General features: G+C 46.9%; 2 protein-coding genes across 6 annotated transcripts; one reads left to right on the top strand and one right to left on the bottom strand.

Moving 5' to 3' along the window:
* The first annotated feature begins 29 nt into the window (after positions 1-29).
* LOC112589463 (vicilin-like seed storage protein At2g18540) lies at positions 30-2212 on the top strand. The gene is made up of 4 exons (XM_025302793.1): positions 30-188; positions 298-825; positions 922-1121; positions 1466-2212. Exons 1-4 carry the CDS (start codon positions 30-32, stop codon positions 1794-1796), a joined length of 1218 nt encoding a protein of 405 aa, XP_025158578.1. The 3' UTR covers positions 1797-2212.
* A 218-nt stretch (positions 2213-2430) lies between these two features.
* Positions 2431-24542, bottom strand: LOC105181019 (GTP cyclohydrolase punch). Of its 5 annotated transcripts, XM_025302789.1 has the most exons (10): positions 24409-24542; positions 23663-23810; positions 20995-22280; positions 18681-18981; positions 18343-18568; positions 16668-16950; positions 13829-14038; positions 7812-7977; positions 6226-6342; positions 2431-4416 (listed from the first exon to the last, which is right to left on the bottom strand). In XM_025302789.1, exons 6-10 carry the CDS (start codon positions 16843-16845, stop codon positions 4287-4289), a joined length of 801 nt encoding a protein of 266 aa, XP_025158574.1. In that variant the 5' UTR covers positions 16846-16950; positions 18343-18568; positions 18681-18981; positions 20995-22280; positions 23663-23810; positions 24409-24542; the 3' UTR covers positions 2431-4286. The 5 variants fall into 5 exon arrangements, with proteins under 5 accessions (XP_025158574.1, XP_025158577.1, XP_025158575.1 ...); XM_025302792.1 differs by lacking the exons at positions 20995-22280; positions 23663-23810; positions 24409-24542 and adding an exon at positions 19607-19859; XM_025302790.1 differs by lacking the exons at positions 18343-18568; positions 18681-18981; positions 20995-22280; positions 23663-23810; positions 24409-24542 and adding an exon at positions 17629-18192.
* Positions 24543-25383: the final 841 nt, after the last annotated feature.

Genomic DNA, 25383 nt, shown 5'->3' with positions numbered 1-25383 from the left:
TTCACCTTCTTCTTTTTCCATAAAAGCTGATGTTCGTTGACATCCTGGGTCGAATTCAACAGTGGAGCGGTATCGTGCAGAACAAAATCAGCTCCTGCAAAAACGAAATAAACAATTTGAGCAAGGAATTATTGGCTCAGGCGTGTGAGATGGCAGATCTCAAAGCTCAGATAGCAGATTATCAAAGCGTACGTAAAAGAAATCTCGCGTGCCTGAAGCTTCTTGCGTTTTCGATTAGGAAGTACGTTACAAACTGTTACCGGGTTTTTATAATCTCGTTATATCGCATCATGATAGAAAGAAACATCGAGAACTGGCAAACGGCAGACAGATGATCAGTCAAAGGAAAACGAGAAAGATAAGAAATACGACGACGATATTGAAGAACTAAAGACTAAAATCGAAGAAGATGAAGAGATCGACCAGAAAAAAGCCGCCAAGGAGAAAAATGGAGAAAGGCCAAAGAAAGAAACAGAAAGGGAACGAGACAGAAGGGAAACAGAAGAGATGCAGAAGAGAAGAACGGAAGAAGACCAGGAGAGAAGAAGAACGGAAGAAGACCAGGAGAGAGGAAGAACGGAAGAAGACCAGGAGAGAAGAAGAACGGAAGAAGATCAGGAGAGACGAAGAACGGAAGAAGACCAGGAGAGAAGAAGAACGGAAGAAGATGAAAGAGATCGAGAGGATAGAGAAGACGAACAAAGAGAAACAGATAGAAAGAGATTCACGAAGGACCCACAAAGAAAGACGAAAGAAAACGCATTCAGAACTGTGTTGGTGCAAAGTACAGAGCAGGAAAAAGAGAGGATTAAATACGAGTCAAAGGTAGTTGTTCCAAAGAGGCGACGAAGAGATCGCGATCTTCACAAATATCGCATATCGCCACGTTCTGCTGATAACGTTTCTCTTTCCGCTCGACAGCTCGAAGCCGAGGTCACACGGCTTCGAAAGGAGAACGAGAGAATCATGAAGGAACGGGTGGAGTACGAGAATGCAATTCAGCGAGCGCTACTGCGAGGAGTGTCGTCCTTGAACGTCGAGGCATTGAGAGTCCTTCGTTGTCCCCCGATACCCTGTTGCTCTCCTTGCGCTCCGTGTCCGGCGATTACAGTCGTTTCACCGTAAGATTTTCTTCCACGTCGCCTTCGAGTGACGTGGAAGAAAACGACTTTGAGCTTGACTCTTTATTCAGCACCTACGAATGCGTTAAAGTGTTAATGATACAACATCGACGTTGTCGGTGTAATAGAAACAATATCAAAGATAATCTTGATGATATGTAACGTATGTGTCATTAATGTATCATAACATAGTATACGAGACATACTTACCGTTTTGATATCCAGTAAATTTATTAGTATTTTACAAGCTATTCCCGTCGTGTCCAACTGAAGAACGAACGAACATTCCCACGTCGCCGAGGTTGCGAGTGATTCAAATTAATGGAGATACCTTTTCCCGCCAGTGAGCCGGTCGTACCGTGTCCCAGGAGTGCGAAGAGGCATCCGAAGAGCACCGCCGCGACGATCTGCAGCAACAAGGCTTCCCCGAACAACAGAAGCAAGAAGAACGAGAACCGAGAGGCGTACGACACGACGAGACGACCCTGCAGTACTCCTTGCTGTCCCGTAGTTTCGGCCAACAGCCGGAAGCTCACGGATAGCAACATGTTCCTCCTTCTCCGTCAGGGTGACGCGAGGAACCTGCGCGGTCCGGACGAGAGCGTGACGACGGTGTGCAAGTCGCCGGCCATGACGAACGCCGACATAGCGCCGTTGCCGAGGTTCGGCGTGTAGCATTCGTAGAAATTCTCATGCGCATTACATCTTGGATTATTCCGGACGGAAGCGCGAAGGAGAGAAGGAGAAAGAAACGATGCAAGCGACAACACTGTCGTCGAAAATATAAATATAACTTTATGCAATATAGTATCAGAAAAATATTACAAATATTGAACATTCACTTTCACAAGTAATTTGAACATTTCTTTCCGCTCGAGAGCGTCAGAAAGTATAATCGGAGAATATACACCGAAGCTCAGTATCACTTCAGTCTGTTGAGGCAGGAAGTTGCGAATCACATGTTCCAACGAAAGTCGTTACGCACACGCAACAAACTAGCTGCACGTTATCGCTAGGACGTAAAGAAATCTCCCCAATTCCCGAGGGCGGCGCGCTCGCGCCGGCCGCGAGTGAAATGCAACGGCAGGCCCAGACAGAACGGAAAATCATGATCACATCAAAATAATGAGGGAAAATTCATTTTCTTTTTACCGTATAATTCGATCATTTTCTCGTCATTTTGACGTAGTCAGGATTTTCTGTTCCGCCTGGGGATTCGCGTATGTCCCACGCGGATTCTCACGTGTAACTTTTGCCACGAACGCAATTCTCGTAATATCCCCATAATTACGCGAGCGCAAACAAATTATTATACTCTATAAATTATTTATCTCATCCACTGTCGCGCGGGCGCTTGTACTCGCTTGTATTCGACAAAAATGAACACATAAATTCGCAATGAATGGGAGCATCTCCGTGCGCGAAATTAGTTAGCATAATGCGGAGCACACATAGGACGCGCTGGTCGAACGGATGTCGAAACAAGTTAATTATTTACGCAATCGGTGAGAGAGAAGCCGAGGGAGAGACCGCTCCCCCGAGGGCGACTCAATCACCTTGCCCGGGGCACGTCTCGGCGGATGAATCAGGCAAACACGGTGTTGTACACATTTCCCGAGGACGATGTTCGTCGCGATGCGCAGCGCATGGCTGTAGCAGTGCGCATTCCGCGACACCTCCGTGAGAGGCCTTTAGCGACAAAGTGTGCAATTATAACTACGGAATGATCGCTCGTGTCGAAGAAGAAGAGGAATGTAATGCGGGGTGCTCGGTGGGATAGAGGCGCGTCTTCATCGCGCGCGCGCGCCGATCGCGACGACGGGAGCGTCGAGGATTAAGACGACAGTGTTGGGGGGTAGCTTTCGATGTCACGGTAGACGTTTGGATTGCGCACGAGTGCTCATCCGCGGGACTATTCAAATATTACCCATCGACGCCACACGCCGGCTTTTCATCGCCGAGCACCCTGCACGGCAAACAGAACAATCGTGGACAATTGCACGACGCAGGCAACGATGCGGAACCCGTGGCTGTCGTGTCCCGCATCCGAGAAACGCGATAAAACCATTCGCGGTATCACGAAGATTCCGCAATGTAGGTCGACGAAGTAAAATCGAGCCTCTGGAGCTCATATGTTTGGCACAAACTGGTGAAGGAGTCGGACACTTCTTTTAGACTGTTCTCCAAAAAGAGAGAGAGAGAGAGAGAGAGAGAGAGAGAGAGGGAGTAAACATAACGTGCACTTACTAAGATGTATAATTTATTGTCACGGGAAGCGCGCCGATTCTGCGATGCGCCAGTTTGTGCCGACTGAGAGGCTCCGGGCGCCTTCTAAAACTCTTCTAAAACACCTCGAAACGGCTGGACGACGGACTCGCTCGGCTGAAGGAACAGTGAATGCCGGGTGGTCCTCTCTGGTCGCGGCTTGATCGCTGATCCAGCAGCGACGGCCGCGTGCGCGTTTACTCGTTAACTATCACGAACTAAACTACGAGCTGTCCGTGCCAGCTACTTGTCTATTCGCTGCCCCTTTGCTCCGGCACGCACATCGCTCGTGCATCATCTCGCTGCGGCCAGCCGCTCGCGAGCCTCCCGGGGACGTCGCTCACCCCCTGGAGACTCGCGAGCGTCTACGCAGACGACGGACTGCGTCGTCGATATTGTCTTTGTCACTCAATCAGCAGTTTAAGCGCGTTCTCTCATTACTGAGCCGAGTCTCACTATCCGTCCGCGCTATCTCGGCCACGGATAGTGATTTGTCACGGCCCTTTCTCCCCTCCCCCGAGCGTACTCGCGAGATGGTAGCACGACGAGGACGCGCGCGCGATCGTCGAATAAGTCGAGAATTACTTCTCAGTGGAACTAACTGAAAGCGAGCGGATGTCTGAGAGAAAGAGAGAGAGAGGGAGAGAGAGAGGGAGAGGGAGAGGGAGAGAGAGGGAGAGAGAGAGAGAGGGAGCAGAGGGGAGGGTGGAAAGAAAGAAAGAGAACGGGCGACCTCGCCGGCGACCTGCGATGAGCTCCTTCGGGCGAGGTCCTTGCAACGAGGTAGCAATCGGGTGAACGGGACGAGGCGATCCACGGGCGATGCCACGCGTTCTCAATTAATGGTCCCTCGATCCCTGATGATGGTAATGGCACCGCGCTCGGTCCGGTCCTCCGTGTTTACTTGCTGTGTACCAAATTCAGGAACTCCTCGCGGGTCTTCGGGTCGTCCCGGAACACGCCCAGCATCGTCGACGTCACCGTCTTGCTGTTGATCTTCTGCACGCCCCTCATTACCATGCACATGTGCCTGCAACGAATATATAAGGTGAGTTTTTCTGCGGACAATTACTTATCGGATTACGTGTGCGGATTATGCGCAACCAACTGCGACGGCAAAAAGAGAGGAAGATAAAACAGATAAGACGTCACCGTTCTCGCGAGTCGTTCGTGAGCTCATTCGTCCTCTTTATGAATATTCCGCACGTGCCGTTTCCTGCCCGCGTGCAACGATCGCTCTTATCAACGCTGTCGACTCGTGAATAGGCAAAAGATTTGATCAGCTTGATAATACGAGAGCACTATCGCGTAACGTGACTTTCCGCCTCGGGAAATACGCTCGTCCCGATGTGTCGCAATACGGCAATAATATCGGTTTATTATTTTCGCAGACATCGTCGAATCGTTAACGACGGACCAGGCGATCATTTTATCAATGATTGAAAGCGCAGCCGTGAAAATAACGTCGACGCGCCGGTAAAAATAATCACCGGTAACGGCGTTAATCGCGCGGGTTCGGCAAAAATAGCGCTCGACCAGCCGGCCGAAATAGCACCCGGGAAGGCGACAGGCACGCGAGCTATTTCTGCGTCAGACGACTTCCATTATTTCCCAAGACAGCCCAGTTATCGTTATCGGGAATACATCGCGGGATATTTCGAGTGTACTCGCGCAACTCTTTGGGTGCCGCGCGCGGCGTCTACGGATGGCACTTCTGAATTATCACGTGAGTTCTTCGATATTTAACACGTTGTCCACGTGCCGGGGCAATTTTATACCTGTCCACGCTGCGTGGCTCACCGCGGACTAGAGGTGTAATTTTTCTTCGAAGTCTTCGAGTCGTATTCGAAGCTCCGAAGAGTGATATCCTCGAAGACTAGTCTTCGAAGCTTTGGCATAAAAAACTTGCAAGTTTCGAAGTTGACTTCGAAGCTGCCGAAGAGTAACATCTCTCTACCCACGTGGTCTGACTGAGAGATTCTATTCGTCAACGAACATGTGACTCATAATAATTAGCAAAGCATCTCATGCATTTGACCTCGCCTCAAAGATCAAGCGACTTGGACGAAGAGTTCAACATAGGCCATCGGTCGGTCACATTATAAGCGAAATTTTACGTGTTAAATATAACAACCGTCTCCCATGATTCGATCTCGTTTCGAAATATCAAGCGAAATATCAGGTCGAAGACTTGAGCGTGAGCCACCGGGACGAACATGAATCATCCGGTACGGGACGTGTTAATCGCGCGCAATGATTAATAATCCCCGAACGGTCGGCAGCAGCGGAGGTGACAACACCCACCCCCGGCCCGGCAGATTTACTTCATGGGAGTCGCACACTAATGCGTATCCCATGTAACAAACAAGCGGACCGTTACGTGAATGCTTTCGTTAACTGTGGACCTCCAGCGCGTCTTGCTTGGTCGGTGCAGGCGCACAGCCACGAGCGTGTGATGGCAGTATAGCGCAAGGTCGTGGCTCTTACGTGCCACCGCGCGTATTCCACCTGCGAAAACTATTCCACGTGTCTCGCGGGGGCGCCCGCATTGAAAGGAAAGCGGCCTCAGCGCGAGCTGCTGGCGCGCCATTACGCAACGCCGCCGTATTATTTCGTGGATCATCATTTCGTCAGTCTCTACGTTTGTTTGCAGCACGAAACAATATCTCGTCATGATGATTCATCTTCGACGAGCCGCGCTTGTGCAAGCGTCGCGAGCAGACTTTTCGTCGCGCTCGCGCTCGCGTTCGCCCGGACGAGAGGACACCGTCATGTCCTCAAAGATGTGACCTCAGGCGAAGCCATCTTTGAATCTTTCACGCGGGGATCATATACGTACACTCCTTCGACGACCACGGCGACTCCCGCCGGCTGCACCGCCTTGGTCACCGCTATCGCGATCTGCTTCGTCAGTCGTTCCTGCACCTGAAGGCGCCTGCTGAAGATCTCCACGATCCTGCGTGACAGAAATGTTTCTCTCATGATCACTCCTGCAGTGGAAATCGATGTCGCGAGAATCTACCCGAGTCGGCAGATACTTCTCTCATCGGGGAAAGAATGCGGCCAAGTTTTGCCTGATTGGAAAGCCTTAACTGATTAGCGATTGGTGTAACTGATTATCAGACAGCACGTAACAAGTTGGAATCGCAGAAACCACCAATACGGCGTGACTGAAATCGCGCTGTTTTTCTCGAGAACTCTAAGAGACTCAGATTTGAGAATTAAATATTTGGAATCAGGACGTACCTCAGTGCGTACTGACTTGTGTCAACCGCTCACTTTCATGCCGATCTGTGCCGACTATCTAAAGCCCGACTAGCAACCGACTTAGAGAACTCAAAAGTTCTAGTAACCGACCTCGGAACTAAAAAGCTGAGGAGTATGGTTATCAAAGGAAACAGGTTTCGACTTAGGAAGAAAGTAGGAAGAAGAAGAAGAAGAAGAATAGAGACGTGAGCTTCAATCGTATGCAAAAATCTTATATCTTACGCATATCAACACTATTGTTTTTTTGTACGTAAAATGGATCTAGTACCTGTGAATAAATAAATAAATAAATAAAAAAGAATTGTCATTATCGATGGCTCTAAAATCAGGAAAGACGTCCACGTGCGAGCGCTTAGCCGCACTCTTTCACCTTTCTTTCTTTTTGTCTGCCATCGTTCAGGAAAAGAAAATAAGTGATTATCGCCCTGTTCGTCCGCGTCGTAAAGAGTACGATGACGGTCCTCGAGCATACCATTATTCCGAGAGCACATCGGAATGTCAGTCGGCGGAGCGGTTTCCACCATCTGACTCCGTTTACTCGCATTCAACGCGGCGTTCGACGAGTAAACGGAGCTCGCGGGGGCCGTTAGCGCGTGAAAGTGTTTACGGTCTTAAGAGACCAGTCTCGTCATATTCTTTCTTCCCGCCTTAATATTTCACTGATCAAGGCCAGGCCACCGAGAGCGGACGTGCAACTCGGAGTTACAAAATTGCCGACGAGCGCACCGGCGCGGGCGCTGACTGTCGAATACCGCCGGCAGAATGAGGAAGAAGCTAAACGAACAACGCGTTAGACGTGTTAATTATATATCGCGGGCTCTTGAAGACTCGTTCGTCCGATCATCGCCGAGATCGCGATTTCGGGCAAGATTCTACGAATCACCGGCTCGACGTGTCGAGCACTTTGAGTCGCTCCCAACGCGATTTCCGCGGGATGAGACGGAGCCGCGTAATTAGGCGGTTCGTCCAAGCGAAGGAGAGATCGTGCGCGACCCTCCTTTAATCGAGTCACCTCGGCGCAATCTCGCGACGCTGCCGGCTAATCCTTACGGGTTGATTACTCGCTGGCGGTTTGTGCCGCGACTCGGAAATCTGACGGGCGTATAATGAGATGAATCTGAACACACACACACACATACATAGTGGGGTCTCAATTACCTGGCGAGCTTACTGAGACCTAGGATCTTTTTGCAGGGGAGGTAGCCGATGGACACCTTGCCGTAGAACGGTACTAAGTGGTGCTCGCACATGGAAAACATTTCGATGTCCTTCACCACCACCATCTCATCGTGATCCTCGTCGAACACTGCGTCGTTAATCACATCTGGGGGAAGAACGGGTGGATTTTTGAGAATTCGGAATTGTGAGTCGTGCGACGAGACCAGTTTGGCACTAGTTTGGCTAAATATTATGTACAAAATGTTCACATATAGAATGTTACTGTAAAAGTATTATTTCACAAAAAGGATTGACAAAATAAAACATTATCTTGTTTCGCTTTGTAATTATTGTTTTCTTAAATAATAAAAGATTTTAATTAATTAATTTTAAATAATATTCATTATTCAAGAGTAATTGCTCTGATTAAAGTATGACTGAAGATAGTACGTACAAAATTTCGTTTCTCTCATCTGTTGAAAAGATTTCATAATACTTTTAGAGTTTTATATTGTATTTTGCATCATAAAATACAATAAATATAAAATTGTAAACGTGAGACGCAATAGAGACGCAAGGGCACAGATTGTACTTTACGGTATTATGAAGCACAACTTGTGAGAAAATAAATAACAATTTACGATAAAGATCGGACGCAATTTCTCGGACCGTCAGGACGTTGTTCACCGTCTCTTTGTTTCCCGTAAGTCATCACCGAATGATCGCGCAAGTGCGCAGCACAAAGCCGCGATTCAGCCGACCGGATTGCGACCGGGGTGCAGCCGAAGTTAACAGAATTTACAGAACTTTATTAATTACCGTTCGCGTATCTTCGCGAGTTACGTGACTGTAACTGACTATCTGACGAAGTTACGGACGACTTGCAACTACATTTAGCCCATGGTACCCTTTAAATACGGCGCCGCTCGCTTCTCAGAGATCGCCTGTGTTATTGCGCTTTATTCGCGTACAACCTGTCGCGCAAATCAACTTGCAGCAGGACGAGAAGATCAATCGCCGAGCAAACAAATCAGCGGGAATGATATCATGCGGAGACGCAAGGGAGCTAACGAAAGTAGGAACGCGGCAGGCGGAATGCGAAGAGGAAAAAGAACCCCGGGGTGAACCTTGTGAATACCATTGAACTATAGAACTAACTGGAAGGAGTACTACTTTCATACGTGCCAAATCAGCATGCAAGACAAAGGTCATGACCAAGTTGAATCTCGCTCTCCGTCTTACTAACGCACTATAATCTATTTCTCCCAAGTTTTCCCAAGTCACAATATACAATGTGGGTCTGAAAGTGTTATCAAATCTTTTCAACAGATGAGAGAAACGAAATTTTGCACGTACTATCATCAGTCATACTTTAATCAGAGCAATTACTCTTGAATAATGAATATATTAATTAAAATCTTTTATTGTTTAAGAAGACAATAATCACAAAGCGAAACAAGATGTTTTATTTTATCAGTCTTTTTTGTGAAATAATACTTTTATAGTAACATTCTATATGTGAACATTTTGTACATAATATTTAGCGTCTATGAAACTCTTCTACTACATTTAACGCATCTCGTATCTGTTCTACATACACTTTACCGCATTTGTAAGCTTGAACTTTTAGTTCATCTATATGATAGACGAAGACGGAGATTCAACTTAGATCAACCATATCTCTCTCTCGGTTCCCGATGATCCGGCGAAAACAAAGGCAGTATTCCTTCCAGTTAGTTCTATAGTTCAACGGTGAATACGAGAACTCGTGCTCGCACCGTTTCTCGATAAAAATCTACGCCGCGGCCGATCAAACCCGCGCGCGCGGGGTCAAGACGCTCCTCGACGTGGCTGAAAGCTGAATAACTTCCGTGTCCAAAGAAAAGAAATGGACTATGCCGGCCCGGACCTTGATGGCTATGAAGTAGATTTTTGGGACTGCTGCACCAGTCAACTTCTACCCGTATCGAGACCTCGGAGTGCGGAAGCAAGCTCTGGCACTCGTCAATGATTTTAACACAAAAGAAGAAGAAGAAGAAGAAGAAGAAGAAAAAGAACAAGAATCATGGTCGGGCATACGGTCGGGCTCGAACTCAGCAAACGCGGCGAAAGCAAGCAACTGAGAGCTGGCACTGTCAGCTGCGCGCTGCGTCGCGAAAGAAACGCTCTTTCGCTCTGACGTTGGATGGGTTATCTCGGCTGTGATTTAACCGATATTGACCTACTTACTGCACAGTAGATCCTAGTGGTAGTGCGTACGTATGAGGGCGAGCGGGCGGCCGGTAGGTGTCGGCAGCTAGATAATGGGGGTGTACTCTCCCCACGGTTTCCACGGCAACCTTAACAAGAAACACCTTCGCAATGACCGACAACGTTGGAACGAATTCGCCTAACGACCCGCATTCGAGCTCGAATTCTTTCTCTCTCTCATGCGCGCCTGGGAAAAAGAGAGAGAGAGAGAGAGAGAGAGAGAGAGAGAGAGAGAGAGAGAGAGAGAGAGACAATTGCAAGTTGCATTATACAAGAGAAGAGGAACCTTCGACTCGCGCGTATCCTCGTCGAACGAAAATCTTTAACCCTCGACGGATGAATGAAACACCACCGCGTTTCATGGCAACACGCTCTCATGGCAATTACGACGGCGTACGATTGAATCTGATGCCTCTCGTTCCATTTTTCTGGAAGACGCGCAGGACCGCACACGTCACACGCGTGGAAGTCGAGGCAATTTCCTCCTCCCCGTCCGCGTCGAGCCCCGAGTGTAAAGTTCGATTTTTCAACTCGATGGCTCAAACGTGATCAGCTTTCATAGCGCGCGATTCGATTAACTTTCGCAGTCCCTCCCCGCGCGTGTCCTTCCTATGTAGGCACGCTCTCTTTTTTTCTGTCCTCGGGATATTTCTCAACGAAACGCCACGAATTTGTCCATCGAGGATCTCGGCGATCTTAGAAGGGCAGTTTTCCTCGGTCCTGAAATCAATCGTATCTTCGTTGAGCGGCGCGCACCTTCATACTCACGTTGTCGAAACTTGCGGTGAAATAGATATACAGATAGAGAGTGAAATGTTGAAATGAACGAGAAAAAAGCATCGCAGGAATCACGGGAACATCCACACTCCCGATAAGAGGAACTCCCACGAGCACCGTGAGTGGGACAAAAGCCACAGTGGAATTGTCCGTACGAGAGGACGACGCGACGAGGGCGGTCGTGCTTTCGTATGAAAGTACCTTCCATTTGAGATTCATCGAGGCGCGCCGTACCACCGTTAAGCGAGCTTATCTCGAGAGCCCCTTCGCTGCTCGAGCTAAGTCCAAGTGAATTAAAGTCTCTCCATCACCTGTAGCTTCTCCCGCCTCGTTTCAGGGCGATACTTGATTATCGCGAGCAGCGCGGGAAACAGTTTGACACAGGCACGAGATCAGCGCGTATAGCGAAAGAGAGAGGGGGGAGGGGGGAGCGAAAAGTTTCCTTGATATTCAGTCGTTCGGTAAAGCGGAAATGCATCGACGGTGACTGAAACTGGATTTCTGAACAAATTTATAACGGGATGAAAATTTGCTCCAAGACCATTACTCGAAATTTGTCACTCTTGTGGATATTTAAGTATAATACTTTTACGATCGTTGTCATATGTATGCCTATACGTTAATAACATGAACGTATTTGCGGCTAATTAACACGGAAATAAATGCGTGTACGCGTGATTCAGAAATAAATAAAAGTAGATGAGCGGTGCGATTATTCGATATCGCGTTCACCGCGGTAATTACGCAAAAATAAAATGACTTTTCGTTGGCGAAAGAAAGAGAAAGAAAGAGAAAGAAAGAAGGAAAGAAAGAAAGAAAGAAAGAAAGAAGAGAAGAAAGAAAGATTGCGTTCATCCGATGAGTAACGCGAACATTTCTCTCGACTTCGTGGCATTTAACGCTCGACGTATGCACGTCCAACGCGAGGAACACGGAAGAACAAGCTGAAGGGGATTTTCCTCGAGTCGTGCGTCCCTGAGACGTCCCGCATTTATACCGAGAGCTTTACGCTCCCTGTTCTGAATCGCACTTAAATCCCACCCACCCTCGCGGGTCCTCATTTTTCTTCTCTCTTTCTTTTTCTCTCCATCCTTCCTCTCGTAGCTCTCGTGACGTGAAAAGCGCCTTGAGAGTAAGAAAGACGAAAAGTGCGGTACTTTCGCGAAGTAGGCGCGCGTCCCTATAATTTCCCGCGCCATGATTCGTAATAAAAGAAACTCGCTTGTAATTGCTCGACGGATTGTTTCCTAATTAATTATTCCATCTCTCTCCTTCTCTCTCTCTCTCTCTATCTCTCTCTCTCTCTCTCTCTCTCTCTCTCTCTCTCTCTCTCTCTCTCTCTCTCGACCACCCTAAATTGCACCTTCGACTCCGCCGTAATTGCGCCGTGTTACACACAGCTCGCGCATTTCCTTACATAAGAAGTGTGCAATCCGACGGTGAAGAGTCGTCGGTTTGCGGAAAACGGCACTCGTGCGCTCGAAATCGCTCGCTCGAGGAAACGTCCCGCCGCGCGCCGCGCGGGCCTCGACGAGGTCGAGCACTTCGAGCACGTCTCTCCGGCCCGTACGAGCAAGATTCTCGAGAAGTTTCGCGTTTTTTACATCTCCCGAAATTATTCTCCACTTTACGAATTCCAACGTGGGATTTGCTCCTCGAAAACGTCGGTCGTCATATATACGAAGCGCACCGTCCAGAAATGTGTCTCTCGTGTCTTGGCGTTAATTCACGGTGACACACAAGAAGACAGAGAGAGAGAAAGAGAGAGAGAGAGAGAGAGAGAGAGAGAGAGAGAGAGAGAGAGAGAGAGAGAGAGAGAGAGAGAGAGAGAGAGAGAGAGAGAGAGAGAGAGAGAGAGAGAGAGAGAGAGAGAGAGAGAGAGAGAGAGAGAGAGAGAGATCGTTAGTTCTAAAATTCCAGCTGAAACTTCTGGTCAATAATTCCAAGTGCCTTCGGGAGAAGTTCTCACTTAGCGGAGACGCGCGCGTTTCCAGATAGATCTAAGAGCGACACGATCTTTTCGACGGTAGCACCTTGCGCGATGAGTGCAGCGTGCTCTTTTCGACAGGTACGCGTCTCGACAGGTGCGTCCGATAATGCGTGCCACGGCCCAATGCCAAAGTCAAGAGCGCTGTACTTGACATTTAAGGAGTGAACGTTCTTTCGGCGATGCCGCCGTGCCGGCCACGTAGCGGCCAGCGAAATCGCCGATCGCGTCGAGACAATTAACAACGTGAGGAAGTCGAATTCGCAGAACGGCCGCAGGCGATCGGTGGGCCCGACGGGCCGCGTTGTTAAGCAATAACCGATGAACCGCAATCGCAGCCGCGTGTAATTGCCGCTTGCAAAATTCGCATCGCGCGGATCCTCGAGCGCAACCTTGGATTAGCCGACGACCGTCAAGGCTCCGCGCGCTACTCGCGTTTCTTTCCTTCTTTCGCGCGTTAATTTTGCAATATCTCGGCACCGGCTAGAAAGGCGAATAGCTCGGATAGTTCCGCGATAAGCGCGCGATCATGCCGTGATCGCGTCGCCGCTTGTCAATCTCCAGCGCTTATCGCGAGAACGATCGTCGACGAGGAGACATCCGGACAGGTATCGCGGGACTTCCGTTTTCCCCGGGGAAAAAAAAGAAAACACGATAGAACGCCAGGAGATAATGGAGCGATCGGAAACTTCCTCGAGTACTTTCACGATAGGAACGATACGCGAGCGAGCGAGCGATCGAAAAGACCGCCCGTCGACGGTTTTCTTTTACTCCTACATCGTGCGGAGTGTTATTTCTGCGAGTCACAGTTCGCCAACACCGCCAATTCATCGTCCTTATACCTGCCGGTGCTAATCTTTTACGCGAGCGTCAGTCCTCGAGGCGAGCGACATACTTCCGCTTGTCACAACTTGAGACACGACCTGAGACGAATCGGACAGGTGAGTTAGAGCTGTTGGCGGACGGTCGCGATGCTGAATGAAAAAAGACGCGAGTCACTCACCCTCGAGGCTCTGATCGTAGCCCTTCGTGAAGAAGAGCATAGCCTTCGCGGCGCGTTCCGGCGTCTTCAAGAGGCCTGGCCGCTCCGGGTCCTCGCCCAAGGAGCTCAGCAGCAACTTGTAACTGCGGGACATCTCCGGTAGCATCGCCTCCCGCGTGGGCGGCCGGTGGTCCAGCTCCAGATCGTGGTGGAACATGCATTTCTCGTGGCCTGCGAACGCAAGATTGAAGCGTGATGATTAGCGGTCCAGATACTTGCCGGGCGATCGGGGATTGCCGATGATCGCTCTCTCTCTCTCTCTCTCTCTCTCTCTCTCTCTCTCTCTCTCTCTCTCTCTCTCGCTCTCTCTCTCTCTCTCTCTCTCTCTCTCTCTCTCTCTCTCTCTCTCTCTCCCCATCCGGCGACGTCTCGAGCTCGTGCTCGAGGCTCGCACCCGGTGATATGTCAACATCTTCGTTATCGCGTGGGTCACGACCTTTGTGTCACGTCGTCGTCGCGACGCGAATATTCGCGCTATCTCGCGTCACGAAGCTCGCGCGGTCAAGCCGATTGAGCGTTTTTTGTTCTCGCTTGCACGAGATTGATCGAATATCTTGTGCGAGATCGCGCCGAGATCGGGAGGGAGAAAGAGAGAGAGAGCAGCGTGCGGCGTTGGTCTCGCTTCATGAGACTCGTCTCGAGTTCGAAGCCGCGCCGAACAAGTTGCTCGGCCGAATCTCGCGGATTCTCCGATCGAGAGCAACTTGCGCTCTACACAAGGCAGAGCGAGGCTTCGCGCTCACGCGATACCACGATGAGGAGAGCCCGCCCGTCGGCTCGCCCACCCTTGCGCAACTATCGACGTTCGTTTCGTTTTCGCGGATTCGATGACCGATTCACGAACGGATCGGTCGATTTTATAACAAGTCAGCGCGACTCGCGCGTATTATAATGCAGCCTGCTGCGCGGCTGCGTATCGGCCAGCCGTGGATAGCGATGGAGATTTTGTGTTTCGCCGTTATCGGACGATAAATGTTCTTCGTTCCTCCTTCGACGCACCGTGGAAATGCGTCTGAGGGGATCTGTTGCGAAAATCAAATGGCGCGCGATTAAAATAGTTACGCTGTTCCGTCTGCGTAAGCGGCGTAGAAAGTGCTCGGCAAAACAGATTCAAGGTTTACGTGCAATATTCATGGGCTCGCGAGCAATCGGCTTCTCTAAGATTGAGCGAAAAGAGAGAATGGGAGAAGATGGAAGGAATTGAGAGAGAGGAGAGAGAGAGAGAGAGAGAGAGAGAGAGAGAGAGAGAGAGAGAGAGAGAGAGAGAGAGAGAGGGAGGGAGGGAGGGAGAGGGAGAGAGAGAGAGGGGAGAGAGGGGGGAGAGGGGGGGGAGAGAGAGAGAGGGAGAGAGAGAGGGAGAGAGGGAGAAGCACGCATTTACGTTGCAAACTTAGTTAGACCATCTCTCGTTAATGAACCGTGTCGCGTAATTGAATCCAGCGTGCGACAAAGCTGTCCCGTTAGAAGCATCGTAGAAAATCGTTTACGTCGCGCGATACCGTGCCGGTCTTGCGAAGGCGTGAGCGAGAGAGAATCCGGTCGATTTAATCACACATACATAAATCTGCATAATAGATGATACACCGAGGAAAAAAGTATTTGGTATTTGTAACTATATAATCACATAGCGAGTAAATTATAGCGCAGAGAGCTGTGTTTGCCGCAAATGCCGCAGTGATAAAAACATCCTCTGCATATAAGCACTTTTTTGTTGCCGCAAGAAGATATAGTTTACGCCGAGAATAGCTATATAGTCGTAGCGACATTAACCATTCCTTTCTCTCGGTTTTCCGGATCTCATTTTCACTTATCTTCTTCTATGACGGTTCCTTTTGTCACTTTTATCTTGTAATGCTTGCATGTAACGGTTACGGTTACCTGTTACGCATCGCTGTAACCGTATCTCTCGACACTCATGCTCTCGATGCTCGTGCGTTATCGCCTCAAGATGAATATTAGATGACTAATGCGGCTACTTCATTTCATTGACTGTCCGCTAATGTTTGACCAAGACGGAAAGTCGTCCGAGCGAGCGACATATTTTTAGTCGACCTAATCGTTGACTTTACAAATGTTTTTACAAAACGTTTTTACAAAACACAAGCTTGTGACGTATGTGAAGATAAACTTAGCAAATCAGGTACTGATATGTCGTTCCTTGGCTGCGTGCATTTTTTTAAGGTGGAAGAACACACATAGGTGGAAAGTCAGGCTGCCTAACGGTTGATGCAACGATCAAGATTTAGGGAAAATAAAGAGACCGTCGGCAGATTTGACGTCCCAATCGAGAGATTTCGATTTCGAATCATCTTCAAAGTCACTTGCCCGACTTGTTGCGATCAGCTTTTGATAAAAGGAACGTGTAGGTGAAGAATGTGTTTTTTTTTTTACTCCTGTTGACAAGCAATAGCAGCGGTTTATATTTAGCAGCAACTGACCCATAAATATCTCAGGAATTTCGTCCAATCTATTCGAGCCTGACGCATTATGATGCGATATGAGAGCATTACGTCGACGGCCAACGTTAACCGGTCGGACCGGAAAAACGCAGAACAAAAGTTGTCCCAACGAAACAACCTCGCTCTGATGCATCTTTCAATTTCTAGTTTTTTCCATAAAAAGAACATCGACTACGGAGCAGACGAACGTCGACGAAATTCGAACGTACAAAATTCGTCCAGACAAGGTCAACGTTTGACTGAATGAAGACGAATCTTTCGCCTTGAACTGCGCGATCGGAACGGGAAGATTTTTCGCGAAGACGTTCGACGGCCGTTGCGAGCGACGCGCGAAATGTTACCTGGTGTCGTAGACGTGCGCGGTGTTCTAGGCGTCCCGGGGATGTCCAGTTCGGTCTCCTCCACATTCTCGCTCCAGGAAACGGTCCTGAGCGGCCCGGGCTTCTTGATCATTATTCCCTTTTCATCCTCGCCGTCGTACATCTTCAGCTTGGAGCACTGATTCGATATCCCGTTCATGACTGGCGATCTCCTCTCGACGTCGATCTTGGCACTTTTGTTTTCGACTCGCGGCTGGCCGAAAGGATCCCCGGAATCAACGGGTCGGAGTATTCTTATTGTCGTCTGAGGGAATATATGATGAGTCGATGAGTGCAACGTACGCCACGGGAATAAACGGAGACAAGCGAACGAAATTGATAAAACGGCTTCAAATGTCAGAGTATCAGATGCAAAACAATCTCATGCAAATGCTGCGCCGTTGTCATTAGAGATGAATATTTTTCAATATTAAACAATATGCAAAAAAGGACAGAAGAAACGTTATTAATTGCGCGCGTCCCCCGTTTTACCAGCAACTCAACAATTTAACGGCCGACATTCGTCGCATGACAAAAGTCGTGGGACCAATGATCCCACGAGGATACAAACGTGCAATTATTCCCGCTACTTCTCACGGTGGACAAGCTATTCGGAAATGGGCTTGTTTCTACGACATGGTAATTTTTAGTCAAGAAGAAAAAGACGCACAGACGAGTGAGATCCAACTCTCTATTTGGCGATTAAAACGGTAATGTATTAAAAGGTAGTTTGAAAGCTTGAACGTTCAAAAATGTTACACGATAGTCACATGTGTAAGCAGATAGTTACACGTTGACTCTGACCCGAAGAGGATCCAAGCGTTCAGAATCATTCAAAAGAAATTTAGACACACTTAGAACAAACGTTCGACAATGCGAATATTTTCAAACAACTTTACAGCATATTACCATTTCAAGACCAGCGATCTTGGCTCTCACTTGCCTCGATTATCCCGGCTGGGGAAACTTTATCACACGAGGACCTTCAGCACCTCTGCGGCAAGATCTTCGCATCTGACGCTCTCCCTGCGTTTTTCTCCCATCTGATCTGGACTTACTCTAACACGATGACTCGTGCGGAGGGGGAGCGAGTATGCTCGCCCCGGCACGGCGAGGGCTGCGTGAAGAAGATTCGAAAAGCGGCGCGCGTATCGACCGTCGGAGACAACGTCGTCGAGGACGACACGTGCGAACGAGGAGAGACAGAGAGCGAGCGGCGAGGAGCGTGCCGGCACCGCGTGCGTGCGTTTGTGCGTGTTTGCGTATTTGCGAGTGCTGACGAACGCGCGGAGAAGTCGCGTGGACAATGCTGTTGGGATGACGGGCGGAGCGCGACTGACGCGAGTCGGCGTGGACCACCAGCGTGAGTCGAGGTCGAGCGGTCTGTCTGTCGATCGGTCGGTCCGAACGGGAACCACGGCGTGGCGGTGGCGAGAGCGAACGTCACCCGTAGTCCTTCCGAAAGCGTATATATGCGCGGCCGCGTCTCTCCCTCTGCCTCTCTCTCGCTCGCTCATACCCTTCCTCTCTCTCTCTCTCTCTCTCTCTCTCTCTCTCTCTCTCTCTCTCTCTCTCTCTCTCTCTCTCTCTCTCTCTCTCTCTCTCTCTCTCTCTCTGTCCATTTCTCGCGCGGACCTCTCGTTAATTGTACTCTTGCCTCTTGCCGCCGATCTCGCTGTGACGTCCGATGACGTTAATCGCAATCTGATCCTGGTACCTCGTACGCACTCGCCGGGAAGCGATAGAGGAGCCCGGCTGTTGATCCGGATGTTGTTCTCTCGTCAGGTCAGGTGACCGTTTTCTGTAAGTTCGGCGTTATCGGCAGGATCGCGAGACCCCGATTGCGGATGTGTGTCCTGTCCGCTCGATGTAACCGCTCGCTCCTAAAGACGTCAACGTTGACGTTTGTCGTATTTGTTCAACCCTGCAGTCGGAGCTGGAAGCGGATTTGAGCGCAGGCGGTCCGATTGAACAGCCGTGTATTTTGGTACTCACCCGGAATTGTCAGTAGGATAAGATTTCGAAAGGAACTTCCGTTCGGGAGGGGTGAATGGCGATTTTCGATTTTGTAGTCGAGGCAATCAGCCCCCTCTTGATTACGTATCAATCCCTCCTGTTGGTTCGTTCCTTGCCTTCTTCACACGCGTCGGTACTTGGCGATGATTGACAGTGAGAGATGGTGATTTCGCAGGACTCAGGATTAATCAGACATCGGCTCGAGTCCAGGCTTGTAATCGGATTGTTCTCCTCCTCTTTGTTCTCTTAGACCGCCGGTTATTCCGTACTTTTGTGCAATCTGCAGATTGATTTGCTTTATGTCACGTCCCATGCGAATGGCTCCGCATTATAAAAATATTGATAGATTTTGATTGATTTATGAGATATTTATACATCGTCGTAACGTCGGTACGTAAATTATCACGACACTGTGCAATAGTGTCCGTAAGCTTAAGTATGTTCACTCAAAAAAAAAAGCAATTTCAGAATAAGCGGAATCATCTAAACTTTAGACATATGGCCTCAAGAGGATTCCTCTAAAATTAAGAGGAAAATATTATAAACACATTATTTTTAAAGTCAAAGGTAAACTAGGAGTAGAAATTTTTAGAGTTAGATTATATGTTATATGTATAATACAAATCTTATTGATTTTAACATAAATTTCCTCTTATTACACCGATTATTTAATCTCTTTTTAAGAGGATTATTATTTATTCTTACTGCATTTTATTCTTACTGGTAATACTAGTTAATTTGAAAAAATTACTATAATGCATAGCGAAAAGTAATATATACAGGGTGATCCAGAACAATTTTTTAAAAATAAAACTACAAAATCCTGACAAAATTTTAAGATACTTTTTCCTCTTGCAAAACTCTGTCTGAAGTTCATTTTTTAAGTTATTGGCAAAAATAGTTACCTTATTATAGATCGGATACAGAAGGTAGACAGGGATGGCGCAACTCATGCACTAATGCGGGGTGTTTGCTGCAATCAGCTATTCGCTACATCAGCTGCGTTCCAATATTCATTGCCAATGTAAAGATTGTGTGTTATAATAGGAAAGATTTTTACAATTGGCAGTAATGTTGGAAACGTGCACACAAATGAAAGCAAGTTCTGCTTCTCAGTCTCTTTCTTCTGATTTATTTTTTTCACTCACTTACACACTTGGAATAAAAAGAGAAAAGAACATTAATAAACACAATTGATTACCGTTAACCATGATTAATCACGATCGATCGATGAATGTTTGTTTGGCGACTGCCAAGCCTTGAAAAAAACATATAAATAATCACGTGTTTCTTCTAGGAATTATTAATCGTCATCAGCAACACAACACAACACAATACAACACAACACAACACGTGCTTATTTCACTATAAGAAGCAACCACAAATAATTTCACAGAGAACACTTGTACACACGGCGAACGTGATACCGCAGGTGATAGTGCAGTTAAACCGATAGGCTGAGCCTTTCAGAGTGAACATGGCAAGTTGTTGACACAACGGTGTGAAGATGGAAGGAAATGTTTCTTTTTTCCCGTTCTTCCTCTGCATTCAGCCTTCTAAACACTTTTGCTGTGTGTATAAGTGTTATCTGTGAAATTATTTGTGGCTGCTTCTTGTAGTGAAATAAGTACGTGTTGTATTATGTTGTGTTGCTGATGTACATTAGCGTTCGCATCTCACGATGAATTGCGCCGTCCCTGTCTACCTTCTGTATCCAACCGGTAATAAAACTATTTTTACCAATAACTTGAAAAATAAGCTTCAGACAGAATTTTGCAAGAGGAAAAAGTATCTTAAAATTTGGTCAGAATTTTGTAGTTTTATATTTAAAAGGTTGTTCTGAATTATCCTGTATAAGCGAAAAATCAATTGATATAAGAGAAAATCCTCTGGAAATAAGAGGAGAACAGTTAGAATAACATCTAATAAATTTTAGATGAATGGTTCACTTTAATCGCTTTATCGAAAGGAGAATCCTTTTTCTGTAAAAGGCTTCGCTTAGAATATGAGACTATGGGAAAAATCACTTTACAATAATAAATACTTTTTTCCTAGGTGTTGGGGTTTCTGGGTTTTATCGGATCTATAAGAATGCTTCTTTCCATAACGGAGGGAAGAGACGGATCGAATTAACGCGGCAGTGAACGAATCGAAAGCCTGGGAAAGTCGTAGGAAACAGAATCTCTGGTCCTTGTGCATCAAATATCCAGCTCTAACAGTCGTAAATTCCATTTCCTTCGCACTTCAAAACTCATTTGGCTCGTTCACTGTCAAGCTGAAAAATTCTACTAACCTTTTTTCTTGATTAAGTTAAAGGATTTTCGTGATCGATCGATCTCATTCAGTTGGTGGTAATTGATTCCATCATTAGCGGAACGCCGGTTAGAATAAGCCGGGAGATTTTAGAAATCATGGGAAATACTGGAACCATTAAGCCCACTGATAACAAGCCGCCCACATTGCAGCACGGAGGATGCCCCGAGTAGCTCGACATTGTCTCGAGATGTGTCCTCAGGGAATTGGATCTTGGATTTCTCCTTCCTTCCACGATTTCCACGAAATATCATGATTTAATGTTTCGCTCACATTGCGTAAGTGAGAATCCTCAGCCTGCAACATGCATGCGAGTTAGGACGTGACGGTATCAGGTGTATCGAAGCCGTTTTTCTTTTATCCGAGTGACTGTGCTGATTATGTGTATCGCGCGTGTAAATCTACCGACGTTCGCTCGCGTGCAGATAAAAAAAAAGGATAATGACGAGGAGAGAGGAAAGGAGAAGTGTGTACGAAGTAAAACGGTCTTTTACGAAAGGCCCGACCGACGCGGAAAGTACTTGCGTCACGGAGAATCCCAACGTCAAACAACCGGTTCCTTTACGTGCCGTTTTTCCTTTTTACTCACGGAGGAAGCGTGAGCGCGCCGTTTACTTCGGCCATCCCTTTCCTCATCGCGCGACTTTCAACCCCCACGAGCGCGTGTAATGCTCGACGATTATATCGACGTGTGCACACCGCATCCGTGTATGTCCCAATGGCCAATCTATCCACTTACGCGAAAAAAAAAAACTCGGAAGCTGTTTCCTCTCGACGAAAATGTGCAATCACTGATAATCTCCTGCGCAATTGCCAGGTATTAGTTGTATTATTTCGCTAATTGTCTGTATATTACGACGAGAATTATTCGCACTTGCGAAACACTACCTAATCTCTCGGAGTGGAACGTGCGTTTCTTTCTAGCAGAAGAAAGAAAACTCGAATGAAATCGTTAGGGTTTTCATGACCTTGTGGGGAACACGAGTTTTTCTAAGGTCACGCACGTGCACGTGCAAGACCACGTGTAACGTCGTCGCAAGGTTTTTCCTTAAATTCTCGACGGTTGCTCGACGGAGATAAAACTTCGAGGCGCTAAGACTCGCGAGACTTAAATCGGCCTTCTTAATCTGTCGCTCCTAATACACGGTTCTCACTGTCAGCCTTGGCATGTCCCAAATTTTATCGAAATATTTTCTCGCCCACAGCGCGATTATGACATCGTCGCGAGTGTTACATCAACACTCCTGTGTAATACGTCGAGAGCGCCTGGAAAAGAAAAACAGTCATATTATTCGCTTACGCGCGACTTATGTTAATTCACTTTGTTGCGAACGGATGGCCTCGGCCATTAATGCAGGGACCGTAAGATGTCAATTACGCGACTAACAATCCTTATTGGAAATATATCCTGATTTCTAAAGTACTTGAGACCAGTTTTTGCGCATCCGCGAGTGGTAGACCTTCGAAGGAAATAATAAAACGCGTTACAAAGTTACATAAAACCATCCTAGGCGCGCGCACACGTGCGAGGAGACGAAACGGTAGCAGGTTTTTAAACAGGTGAAGGCAACGATATTAGAGACTAATCGGCGCAATGGTGAAGAAAAAGACAATTGACCGTAAACCCTAACGCGTCCAGAAACAAGAGAATTTGGCATCGCGAGTAACGGAAAGTCCCGAAAAGCGACGCTCTCTTCGAGATCGTCGAGTACCCGTCGAGTGCCTGAAGATACAAGCCTGAAAATATTGTCCGCTACATTTTAATCCGAGAATACATTGTGCGTCGAGTCATCGGGGAGATATTCGCGGTTTTTCGCACACACGATGATTCATCGGTGCTCCGATCTTTCATAAGTTGTCAACGATGAAAATCATCTCTCGTGGAAATCGACACGCTTGAAATCTTTAGATGATAATCGCGAGCATGGCGCGCTTTGGCAAAAAAGGAAAAAAAGTCTGCGACAACTTTTGCGGTAACTCGACACTGAAACTACTGCGACACGTAATTAACCGGGGAATCCGATTTGATGTGCGTGAAAGATACGGCAGTGACACACGATTCCTGCGTAACTGGTGCTACGCAGTCATACCTGACTTGGCACAAGGCCGAATAGTAGTTGGCTGCAACACTATAGAACGTTCTCACCCTCGATAGTGAAAACGCTCATCGAAATCGACCTCGATACTTCTTGCCCGCGTGTTCCTGCACCTTCGTTCTCTTTTTGCCATTTAGCATAACAGAACTCATAGCGCAGGGAAACCTAACGCACCGCGGTAAGCTTGAGAGATACGTCGGTTTCTAAATCGGCATTTCATGCGCAGCTAATGGTCATACGATTGACCCTTAAATCGTCTTTTCATCGATTACGACAGAAAGAAGAAGATTTCAACGTCAAGCGAATATAGACTAATAATATTTGTTCGTTTCCGTGGAAAAAGTCTATTTTCACGGACAGCTATATATATATTAAACAATCAAGGATTTATGAAGTAAACGATGATCGAAACCGAGATGCTATAAAATGAAAGGAGACTCTGAAAATTCCTATCAAGGATGAGCGACCATCACGCGGAACGTTTTTTATTAGTTTTCGCTTTGAGATCCCTTCAACGTAAAAATGTTGATACAAACTTTGATAGATTCGTACCGTAATTCTCGCGTGCAGACATTGTACGTAACTTAATGTTGCTTTTCATCATCCTTCCGTGACATTATGGATATTTTATGAATGTGCTTCTTGATGAGACCAGAAAAAGGAAAATGGACTGCTAATCGTAAGTGCGCTCAATTATTGGCTGAAAATATGATATTTAAGATATTGTAGTAATAAGACAAAAGTATTTCTTCTTGTGCAACCAAATTATCTAAATCTAAGCCTAACTAATAAATTAAATTTAGCTGTAATTATTGCTCAAAACGTTCTGCAATAACATCCTAGTATATACAGGAAACGTAGTATGTTCCTGAAACGTATATGAATGCGATAGCAAGTACGTTGTAAACGTGTGTCAAATTGCCAGAAACAAACATTCATTTTGTTCCCTTGCGTAAAGTGTGTTACGTTAAAAATTTAACAATTGAAATAATACAATAATAAAACTGTAGCGCAACAGTTATGCATTATGCGTTATTCATCGCTGTATTGGAAATATCGCGTTATAAGAATGTGATAAAAAATTTTGAAATTATCAATAATACATCTCAATCGCGTATTCATAATCAAAATACGACAGATTCAGCTAATTACGACACTGAGTAGGTCTCTACTTTATAATTTAGCGATTTAGATCTATGGAAACGCTTTTAATCTATGACCACTATGAATTAATAAACTGTTATTAATATTCCAACATTTTGTAACTATAATTACTATTTTCTTATAACTATAATTACCAATGCATAGAGATATAGACTGAACACCTCATCCAAGTATATATAGTATATATCCATTCTCCTACTTCTTCTCAGATCGCAGAACGACGCTCCGGTTCTAATTTCACAAATCTGTCTCATGGATCTGTAACCATTTCCTAATGGTAAGTCACTGGAAAATTAATCAGCGGAGTAACTGAACTAAATAAAAATTCTGTTCGAGAAATTATGATTTTTCCTTTTATCCGCGAGATAAATTGATCTCAACATTTTCGTGACTGCATTCGCGATAAACAATGTTTATCGGGCAACTGGTCTTGCAGGTAAAAAACACCTTACGTCCGAATACATCGTTCCTCCTTTCGGAGATTACAACTTTTGAACAACACCCGTTCAATTTCAGGGTACAACGGCCTGACGGCCGAAAGAGAAAAAGAATATCGCAAAACTTCGGCGTAAAACTGCATGATCACGGCGGTGAATAAGTAGAGCGATACGTTTCATGCGCGCTCCTGGAGCTCTTTTTGCGACGGACGCGGCCTTCCGCGGAAACGAGAGCACCGAGTCGAATAAATTACATATCTCGCGCGAACAGCGATTGCGATGCGCGACCTGCGCCTCGTGTACCTTTACGATCTTGCCGCACCGGCAAAAATCAAGTACGTAATTTCTCCCGAGAAGGGATTTCACGCACGTGGAATCCCCCTGTATGACGTAGCTGCGTTGAATTAGTACACTGGCTGGTATGCGAGCGTACTGTTCCGAGATTTCTACCGCTATAGTATACACGTCAACTCGCCTTCCTTCCTTCCTCGTATTAGCGAGCAACGAAGGAAAGTTGGCCCAAAAGAAATCGCATAATTACGCATCGCGCAGCGAGTAATGTTTCTTCGTCAGAATATCGTGATTAAACATCCGCAAGTAAAGGATATCACACATTATAAATTGAAAGTAAGATCAACTGATATGTACAAACGAGGAAGTGACATCGACAAG

This window comes from Harpegnathos saltator, unplaced genomic scaffold (assembly GCF_003227715.2).
Source record: "Harpegnathos saltator strain DR-91 unplaced genomic scaffold, Hsal_v8.6 scaffold514, whole genome shotgun sequence".
NCBI lineage: Eukaryota > Metazoa > Arthropoda > Insecta > Hymenoptera > Formicidae > Harpegnathos > Harpegnathos saltator.
This window is presented reverse-complemented; position numbering and strand designations above follow the sequence as displayed.